At 40.5% G+C, this 11,125-nt stretch overlaps 1 protein-coding gene across 1 annotated transcript in view; it reads right to left on the minus strand.

The window, feature by feature from the left end:
* The window catches only part of LOC107041984 (neurogenic locus protein delta), a 21,080-nt gene that overhangs the window by 7,967 nt on the left and 1,988 nt on the right, over positions 1-11,125 (minus strand). The window contains exons 2-4 of the mRNA XM_015262826.1: positions 9,079-9,381; positions 5,191-5,254; positions 1,432-1,683 (exon numbers count right to left, since the gene is read on the minus strand). Coding sequence (XP_015118312.1) covers positions 1,432-1,683; positions 5,191-5,254; positions 9,079-9,381 — 619 coding nt within the window. The remainder of the gene's footprint in view (positions 1-1,431; positions 1,684-5,190; positions 5,255-9,078; positions 9,382-11,125) is intronic.

Raw genomic sequence — 11,125 nt, forward strand, 5'->3', positions numbered from 1 at the left:
CTCACTCACTCACTCTCTCTCTTTCTCTCGCACTTCTCCACGGAGAACTCACATCGTCCGCGAATAAGCGACGAGCTATTTATAGTCTCTGACTCCCTGGATCGACGCCGAAAGGAATGGCCGAATCGCAGGGATTCCACCGATCCTGATACCGCGCTGAGACAGAGATACGCCGGGAGAGGAGAGAAAGAGGGCTATAGCACCCTAGCAGAATTCACCGACTTTGCTTCAGAGGAAGAAAAAAAACGAATAACGAAAAATAAATAAATGAACGGGTAGATGAAAAAGAATATATATGTATATGAAGAATGAATTAACAAGACTGAGACTGGGTACATAATTATTCATTCTCCCTGTCACCATTTATTTTTTCATGCGATTTTTACACTTTTTCCGGTAAATGAACGAAAATGTTAATAATGAATTTTCATGAAAAAGTTCTTCAACGGAATTTCCGGCTCCTGTATACCTGACCACGACATACACATGCATCTTTTTAAATGTTCCCCCATTGACGAGTTTTAACGGTCATATTCTATCGATTTTCCGCAGTCACTTTACGCGGAGGGGCACACAAATGTCGCTTTCTACTTTGTCCTACAGGTCCCTCTGAATTGTGCCAGTGGCGAGGGTGTATACGACCCTTCACAGAATCGACCAATAATAAACGGTACGAATGCTTTACCTGCTCATTCAGTACCCGTAAAGTACGGAAGAGAAAAAAAACCAAGGTTAAAGGAGCATAGGTTTGCAGGTATACAATTCTAGAAAAAAGCAGGTACCAATGATGTAGGTATGTCTTCTCATATAGTAAAGAAAAATAAGGACAGATGGATATGAAGGAGAAGTAGTCGAGAGCAAAGTCAGGCGCAGCTGTTTGGTTAAAGCACCCGAACCAGAGGCAGCTGTCGAAGCCAAGCCCTGGGCCCTGGGCCCTGGGCTCGCGCGTCGCAGCTGCTTTTGCTCTTTGCCTCTTCCCCTTCTCTACAGGGTACCCTACCATCACACACCGAAATAATCCCGAGAAAAAGAATAAACCACGCTACACCCCCGATTTCACTTTCAACCCTTCGTCGACTGATATTTCGAACAATTGCCGTTACATCCCTGCGTGCAAGTGTAGCCAACGATCATTCCCCTCCCCCCAATCAAACACAAAGTGTTGGATAGACTGGACTGTTGCCATTCAAATAGGGTGGAAGGATTCAATTAATTTTTTATTGTTCTTTTTAATAGGAAGAGTGCAGTTTTAAAATGATGACTGAACAGAAGAAAATTTTACAAATAAATTATATTATCTCCTTTTTTCCTTCGTTTTATTAAATGAACAAGTGAATGAGACAGAATATGAAGACTGAACCTGATGAGACAATAAATATTCCGCACCGACCTGCGAATAGAAAATGAAAAAAATTTGAATTCAATACTCACGAGTAGCACAGTAGTCGCCTTTCCATCCAGACAAACATACACGCTCTCCTGTTGGACTGCAACTGTAATGCCCGAAGATGTCATCGCGGGGGTTACATATTTTTTCACAACCCTTTCCATAATTGTGTGGCTTACAAGTAACCCTGAATGCAAAGGTTACTCGTGTACCACCATCAGCATACTCGGCTGCTGTCCAATCAGTGCCAACGTCCAACCATCGTTGATCCATGTATCGCCTTATCAACACTTTTTCTGAAACAAATAAAAGTTGCAATGTTATTCATACTGATGATGATACATTGAATAAGATGAAGTTGCTGGCCAGCTCCGATGATCGAAGTGCATCGGCCTCAACCGTGGCCAGACCGGACGCTCGTCCGCTATTGCTACTCCACCGACGGTACGCATCCGGCAGAAAGAAGAGTATATACACCGAGAGTGAGTACATTACGTAGACTCTGGGAAAGAAACATTCTTTCATCCCTTTTTTACCTTATCACGTTTTTTTGTTTTTTTAACCATTTTATGTATCCACTTCACCTTATTTCTCCATCTTTTTAACCGTCATTTCTCGTCTCATTTTATGGCCTTAGGGAACAGGTAAAGAGAGGCCCGTTATGCACTTCCCCCGCGGAAAGTAAAAGGACCATTTTTTCACATCAGTTTTGAGGAATATTGGGGGGATAAAAGAAACATTTGTAAGAGTCGAAATCAAGAGAGAATATGACAGTACACTGAGAGAAATATCGTCATAATACACAAAACTAATTTCTTGCGCCAAATATCTCATCTCCTGAGGACAAATTTTTTGGGATAAGAATTCCGGATAATGTATCAGGCAATGTCCGATTTCGGTGAAGTATTCATTGACATGAACATGAACATTTCATGATAAAGTGAGAATTTCTTGCCACCAGAAATCGGTTTTTTTCGTTTCAGACGATGAGAAAATGACTAAAAATATTAAAAGTTTCGATTTAGGGAATCATGAATCAGAGACTTTTATATTGAACGAATAGAGAGTTTATGCAGAGGGAAACCTCCAGATATTAAACAAATTTAACCGTCGCTTTCGCTCAATCGCTTTGAGTTCGAAGGGAAGCAATATCTTCTTTTCCTTCTGTCAAACTATTCTTGTCTTTGAAGGAATATTATCTCATTCCGAAAAAAGACATCATCTCTTGATTCAGTAACTTCCTCCTTAGCCCGAAGAACACTGATTTGTTGTTTGAAACCTACCATAAATTGATCAAATATGCATGCGATGTTTTTCGCTCACGAAATGATTTTTGTGATATTATGTCGATTTTTCTCTTAGTGTAGCATTGAAAAGGTTCTATGTTTTATGTTTTTGAGGCCGTCCAACTTGCAGGTTTAACAGGCCATTATTCCTTTTAATCAGGACGTTTCGTTTATTGGGAGGTAGATGATAATGTCGCAAAAACCTGGTGGTTATCCCTTTTAATTACGATTTTTTCTTCAATAGTGGGAGTCGATTGGAAAGATTATAAAATTAGAGTCACTATTTGAACTGTCACTCCAGGTTATCCCATGTGTGTTTCTTCTAGTATTGAAAATGATTGTCCCCTGTTATCGCGTGAAGTACTATCCAAATGGAAAACCTAGAGGAGAGAACAGTGGGGAAGTGTGGAGCGAAAGATCCGTAGTGGGCAGTTTTCGTCCGGATAGCGTGCCCGAAGATACTTAAAGTCTTCTCTTTTTCTTGAACGCTCAAGCCAATCCTCCTTGCGTATTTTTGTTCCCAGAAGGGAAGTGGCATGGCCTACGAAAACGGCAGTCTGTGCGTAAAAGGGGTAAAGCGTGGGGGGGAGGGGGCACGGAGGAGAGCGCCACTCAAGAGTTATACCGGCATCGGCAGATGATGCGCCTGGCGCTACTTGATTTGGCTCTCACGGTCGTCTCGACGCGGTTTCGAGAAGAGTATCAGTAAGACGCCCGTTCGAGGTGAATGATCGTATAAAAGTGAAGAATATTCAGAAGTTAATTTTCAAGTGCGTTGAAACTATAGGGTATGTTTCGAAAATTTTCTCCAACTTCATATTTTTCACTTGAGGTAAATGCGAGATAAATTTCGGCGTTCAAAAGACATTTGTTAAAAATTCTTTCACTGGTGTTTATCGCCGGAGTTGAGTCTCTTATTTCGCACAAGGGAAAGCAGAATTAATACAATCTTTCACAGAACATCGGCTTATTATCAGAATCAATCATTGACATTGTATATCATTAGATTAATCAAAATGAATCGGGACACGTCTGGTCGTCCAGAAATGGGGCTCCCCGTCTGCCATCCTGAACCGGTGTGATTTTAGAAGCAATGAAAAAAACATGGAAAAAAATCTGGGAGGAGATAATTTTTATCGCGTGATTCTACCACTCTATTAATTCTCAAAAGCCAAACTAATACCAAAAATAGGAGGATTTTTTTCGACCTTTGGGTTTCGCAGGTGTGTTGTACAAAACGCAGGTAGAAAATAAAAAACGTAGCAAAAGAGATAAAAGAAACCCGGTGGGGATGAAGAAGAGAAGAGAAATGGGTCTGAAAACGATTGTGAGAAAGGAAGCGAACCAGCATCTGAACAGTAAGCCCAGCAATGAAGGGCCGCGTTTCGTGGTGATGGTTGCGTGCCAGTATTTTTCTTCCTTTTATTCTTCGTCTTCTCATTCTAGACGTAAAAACCCTACCGAAACGTTCTCCTAGAAACCCGGTTGTATGTATATTGCCATGGATATTCTACGGAAGCACTTGAGAAACCGTTTTGGTCTTTTTCTCTGCAAAAAGCGCGGTGAAAAAAAAACGAAAATGGATAGGCGAGTAAAATTTCAAAAGAACATGACCATTCCTTTAATTGTCTTCCATAGACTGATGTTATGCGCTTCATTTATAGTGTTAAAAAAATTTATTGAGGTTAGACATAACAGGTACGAAAAGAAAAAATCTCTTTGCCTTGTCGTAGCGAAATAGTACAAAGGTTTGAGATGCGTATTCTCGTATATGCATATATACATCCATATATCCAATGGGGTTGAGTGTCACATTACCCTCTCAGTGCGTGAGGTAGATACTATACGGTTACACAGGAAGGAAACACTAGTGGCTTGAAGAGTACCCACTCCATCCTGCTTCATTCACACTTGTCATTTTCACCATCCCCTACCTTCTTCCTACAACATGCTTATTTTAATCTACAGAAGGATGGTTCCGTTGGTGTGCACTTGGACGAGTTTGAATACAGGTCGAATGAGTCGTAAGACGATACGTGTTAAGCAATGAGGAGTGAGAAAGGTAGTAGAAATAGCTATGTAAGAGCAGGCTAGATACAGCGAAATAACGGAAAAGGAAAACTACTTCAAAGGTGAAGATGATAACAACGCGCAATGTACCGGAGTTTTTTTTAACACAGAGGTATATCTGGTAAATGTCGCACACGACCGGAAGGGGCTTCTTGGTTGGTCTTTGTCTTGTCTCCCTCCCTCTACCCATATACCGCATTTTAACATATAATCCAGCTGGCCCGCACATGCCCCCAGGGTAAATCCCTGGCGTGAGTCCCTTCTGGAAGTATCATATACCTTCGATGCAGGAATTAATCACTTGTGCTTATATTATCACGATCAAATTTTCCTTCCCGGTTGTACTTCACTCTCAATGAACATATAAAAGTCAAAAAGTCAAACCCTGACAACATCCTCTCTAATCCAGAAACAGTCCCCAATCTAAAGGAGAAAAATTCAACTTACCAGGCGAATGGCCCGTGATGTTTTCAACCTCGTGATACGCCTCTACAATCAGTGAGAATGTGCCCTGTTGGGGAGAGAAAAATAAATTGTTATAATGGTTTAGTGTGTGAATCAATATCACCCGTAAATAATAAATAATTAATTGAACATTTTCAATATATATCTGATGGCATCTGGCATGGTCGTGTGCACTAGAATTGCGCAATTAATTACGAACTTAAACGACGCCACAACAGTTTGCTCTATCCACCACCGTCATGACAGTAGAATAGCGATATTAAACGTGCGTGCACCTGGCGTGTGCGTCAGTGAAGGGGTGAAAAGAGGGGAGGTGAAGGAATTGTAAACTCTATGTTGGACGGAATGTATGCGCCGTCTAGAACTCTGATAAAAGTATTCATTAATATTGAAATGAGCAAAATAATCATTTAATTCTTAACAAATTTGGTCTATTTATCTCTTTGTGTAAGTGGTGTCGGCGTGCATTCTCTATGCAATTGTCTATGCTACAGATGACGTCACAGGACACCATGGAAAGAAGCACATGGTACTTGAGGTCTCCTTTGTCAAAGGTGAGTCTGTGCCCAAAAATCGTGACGAGAGGACCACTATAATAGATGCTCAACTCCAACTCAAACTTTGTGTTTTGGTGTAAAGTTATTTTATGTCGCGCCGTGCAACAAGTCGAATTTATCGCACGCTGCGCTTCGCGCAGCCTGCTCAAAACTCGACTTCTTCTGCACGACCTCGCCTTCGGCTCGGCCTGTAAACTACACATTCGTTGAAAACGAAATTTGTGCCCTTGTACTCTAATGTACTATTTTCTGTTTCCCTTATCCCATAGCTTCCAATAATTAACGAGTCGCAAATCATGGCAATATCAAAGGTAAGGGCAACGGAAATGGACGAATACAGAGCTGGATTGGATCGTTGAACAGCAACTTCCGTAACGCGTCACATAAATCATCGCTGTGGTAGGTATATGAAAAAAAAACAGATAAGGGGGGAGGTTAGACGACGCGTGCTATGAACATATACACGTGTTACAGTCGTTAAGTCCAACTCTAGACCTGAACGGGTTACCTTGAGAAAAACTTTCTTCACTATGTTCTTCTGATAAATGACAGCGAAGAAAGTTGGAGAAATTATCGGATATTTTGACAGAAATAACATCGTATCATATTTCCCTTGATAGTTGTAACACCATCAGAACATATCATGTTCGACTATTTTATGATTTTTTTTCACATTTTTTTTTGTTTGTATTCATTTATTAAAACGTCAACGACATGCATACACACGGCCCCGTTACGTATACTGAATAATTAATGTTTATATCCGCTCGTGGGTCTGGAGGCACGAAAAACGGCATGCATGTGATGACAACAAATGGGGAAGTGGAATAGAGTTATTTTTTCTATGGTAATTGCCACGCAAATTTAGACGAATCGAGACAAATACGTTTTTTTAGGACCCACGAAGGGAGACTGGAAAAAACTGCTTATAAATAAATATCACATGCGAATTGTTTTCCTTTTTCCGTTCGAAAGGTTGAAGAACAAAATGTAAGATGAATTACCAAGGAAGAGATAAATGCCACCGTGATCGTCCTCCACAAATTTATAACCGAGATTGGAATTGAAGCCGACAAACAAAAAATGAAGGAGTCAAATGAAATGGACGAATAAAAGTAAAATTTAAAAAATCCCAAACACCCATCGAAATGGTAAAAACCGTAGACCGACATTTCACAAGGGAAACAATGTTGGATGTGTTTCGGCAATCCTTCTCACTTGGTGTATCCTTTAAACCTCCACATATGTATATGTATATATATGTGCATATACTATATGTACATACATAGAGAGACATCTATACATGTATATATCACGCGTTTATATAAACTCTCTTTGTTTAATGGAAACGAGTGGACGTTGGAAGTTTTATATTGGAATGAACGTGAGAGAAAAAGTGAAAGAAGAGGGAAAAAGAGGAGGCGGGGTTGGTAGAAGAACTATGGGGGTTAGAGCGTCGACGAAACGAATGAAAAGTAAAAGAGGAGGTAGAGAAGGAGCATAGGAATGAAATACGAACGTTGGAGAGATAAAGAGGTACGAAAAGAAAGCAAGCAAGTAGAAGAGAAGGGAAGCGATGGAGAACAAGAGAGTGAGAGGGAGCACGCAGCTCACTCAGGAGTCGGTTCCCACGGGTTGTGGCCGGCATACCTCCACCTTCTCTGGCTGTCTTGCTCTCGTCCTCAACTCCGTCTTTTCTTCGCTCAACAACACACATGCATACGGCTACGTAACTTGAATACATGGTCAGCATCTGCAAACCTCTGCTTCATGCTTTTATACATACATATGCACGAGGGTATTAATCCACGCGAAACGGTCAACCGAGACCAGACGAGTACAAAATATTGATGGTATAGTAAGGTGGAAACGAGTAGTTCAAGTAAAAGTTCTTACAGTGACCTATCACATGTTTTGTCTTTCCTTCTTCATATTTTCTCCTCTTTCCCTAGACCTTCTCCAATAATACATAAATAAACAAACTTCAAATAGAAAAAATATACAGATTTAGTGACCTTGAGATCTGGCCTTTGCATCACCGGAATAATAAAGTACATTTCAAGGATAATAAAACAGAAACAGATGAAAAGGCAGAAAAAATGTTTGGGTGAGTTTCGCGGTTCGGAGGTTTGGAGTCTCTAAAAATACATGGGCACGCGGTCTACCCGATAATTTATGCTAAGTGTTTTGCGAACAGAGTCACAAGACTTCTCCACGTCGGCCATTCATCCGTTTGTATGAAAGAAAAAAAAAAGAGAAATACATGGGTATCCCCTGAAATCCCTGTCTCACTTGCTCAATTTTTTATTATTTCTCTTGCATTTCACCTGATTAATCCGTGAGAGCCGAAACTGTTCTATACTAAAAAACGAGGCAGGAGGATGGAGGAGAACGTCAATGGGAGGAAGTATTTGTTAAAAAATTATGGACTCATTATAATTTTCTCGTCTGAAGACCCGATTTTTGGAATATGGAGAAGAAACAAAAGGGAGAAAAAAACGGGCGAAACACCTATGAAAATGGCAAGATAATCTGTTTTCTCGTTCACTATATAATCTCGTCGAGTGTGTACACTCTGGGAGAAGCAGGTTTCCTCACGAATAACACCATCGCACACGTTATATATCCCTCCTTCTCGAATGCTACTTCATCCCAAGCGAAACTAAACTGAAAAGACCATGTGGCGCAGGATTTTCTAGTCTACTCAACATCGCTTCCGAGAAGGAGTGTGTAGTAGTCTCCATCATCTCCCTCCTTCGTCCATCTTTTTTTTATACCCATCAACCATCAACTCTGTCTCGTTTCACATCGAAAAATTTTTGGTCTATATTTTTTTCACCAACTTGAAGTATCAAACTGAAGAAGGAGAACAAGAGGAGATGGTTCTTGGTAAACGTTGTCTATAATATCAGATAAACGAAGGGGGAATAAAGCAAAAACCTAATGCAGACAATTATTCAGACCTATGAGCAAAATAGCACCATATGGGTTGAGTTAATTTGACTGGGTTTCTGCAGAAATAATGGAAGATAGATAGGGGAAGTGGGTGTGACGGGTGAAGAAAAGTGAGAGCGAAATCTATTCTAGCCTTAGTCGGGGTCACAAAAGGAGCATCCCATCTGCCGTTCCATAGACGAGATCATGTGCAGCATTGTTGGGATAAAAACAAGTGCCTTTACATTTTACTTCTCAATGACCATGCCATCTGCCATCAAAAACTATTGTCTCTCTGTCGCAATTATCAGGCAAAAAAATGATTTCGTAATTACATAAATGTGACATTGTTCAGTGATTATGATTAAAATTCACTTACCGGCCAGGAGAAGTTAAATGGAAATCTGATGGGATTTGTGAAGCTCGGCAGAGCGATATCCGGACTGAGATTTACAACATTACCACCTAGTACCGGTGTTACAACATCACCATAAGTACACGGTGATGTTGTATCAATTTTCGCTTGATACTGTTTTAAACACACTCGGAATCTTGTCTTGCAGACACCAGTGCACTCTCCTGTTTTCGATTTACTACCGGAGCAACACTCTCCAGTATTATCCTTGCCATATTCATTGGCAAATGACTTTAGTCGCAGTTCAAAAACACCGGAGGCATTCACCTGCAAATAACAAAACATTGCAATAATCCGTTAGTACTCATTAAAATGAATGCATTTGTGTAATAATTACAATGAGCTTCATTCATTCACAAACGGTTATCACACACGTGGTATGTAAACAGGCACGATCCTGCACGCGCTCATCCGCTTTCGTCATCTTGGCCATGATCCACTGTGTCTACAGATGTGCTGGCGCGGGCGCACTCACACACTTTGCTAATTTTTCAGTTGAATGAGGAGGAAAAAAATCCTTTGGATTTCTGCACGGCGGGAGTCTTTTTTACCCTTGATGCACGTGCTGTTGTTTTCGGCCCCCCGTCAAGTATTTAGTTATGTACATAATTGAAACATTAGATCTTCACTTGGAAGAACAATCATCGAGAGAGGTGATAAAAATTATACAATCCAATTTTCAACAGAACCATTGACAGATACTCAATAAAAAAATCCATCATTCATTTTCACATTCACTAGCTCGTCGAAATAGGAGTGAAAAAAAGAATGTGTGACCATGCAATAAAGACGTCACGCGAGCGACGACGAGACGAGACGGAGGACATATTTGTAACGGCTGTTTATACAGCCCCCGAGAGGACGACTTGGTTCATCTATATACATTGTTGTCTTGTCTCCAGGGTCCGAGCGATAACCTCACATCGATCGCCTTTAAATCTTCTTTTTAACCTCCCTTAACGTTTTTTTGATTGATTTTTTGCATATACTTTCCTCGAGTTTTATCCAACATATATAGATGTAACTGACGTAAAATTATGACTATCTTTCGCGGAAATTCGTGGTAGAACTTATGGAATAGTTGAGAGAAAAAGAAGAACGTGGAAGTGAGAAAGCCGGAGAGCTAAGGGGGTAACCGATAAACTGGAAAATCGAAGCGTTGCACGAAATCTCAACGAAGATCACGATATCCTTCTTTGCCAAGTTTTACTGGAACTGGCAGATAGTCTGGAGATATGTATAATTGCCTGCTTTGGAAGAAAAAACAACTCTGTTCATGACTCCTGGCAAAAGTACTGTGAACTCTTAATCGTATTTAAAAGGCTGAATTACTCAGAGACTATCAATGAGAACTACTCAGTTAAAACACTCGTACTGCTCCTTGCGTTCCTACCTATGTATTTCTTTGTCTAAGCGTCTTTCAGGAGAATTCAGCCTTCCAATGTGCTTCGATCTATTTCTGGAGATCCAATGGCTCCCGCGTATTTATGGACGTGCCTTATGCTATGCTACTTATTTGATTTTTTCCAGCTTTGTTTCTTCATACTTCGTAGTCAATTTTCTACTGCGCCTATCATTATTCGTATAATTTCTCATTCATCAGGAGGATAATCTTGCGTCTCGAATCGAGAAACATTCTTCTCGAAATGAACAGTGTGAGTGAATATGCAAATTACACATAATCAGACGTGTAAAAGTAATTTTGGAAAAATAACAAGTTGGGCTGTGCTTCTAAAAGAGTAGCATCCAGATTTAGAAGTGCTTTACATCTCTTTGTCTTTCTTTCTTGTCTCCCAGGAAGAATCGCTCGGAGGCTTCTTTGAGGGTACACATCAGTCAGTAAAAGCCCAAGTAAATGAGAAAACAGAATAAAATGGATAGGGCTTTCGAGAATATCAACTAACATTCACAGAGACGGAGATAGAGAGAGAGAGAGAGAGAGAGAGAGAGAGAGAGAGAGAGAGAGAGAGAGAGAGAGAGAGAGAGAGAGAGAGAGAGAGAGAGAGAGAGA

Source organism: Diachasma alloeum, unplaced genomic scaffold, assembly GCF_001412515.2.
Source record: "Diachasma alloeum isolate Michigan unplaced genomic scaffold, Dall2.0 Dall_scaffold_00398, whole genome shotgun sequence".
Classification (NCBI taxonomy): Eukaryota; Metazoa; Arthropoda; class Insecta; order Hymenoptera; family Braconidae; genus Diachasma; species Diachasma alloeum.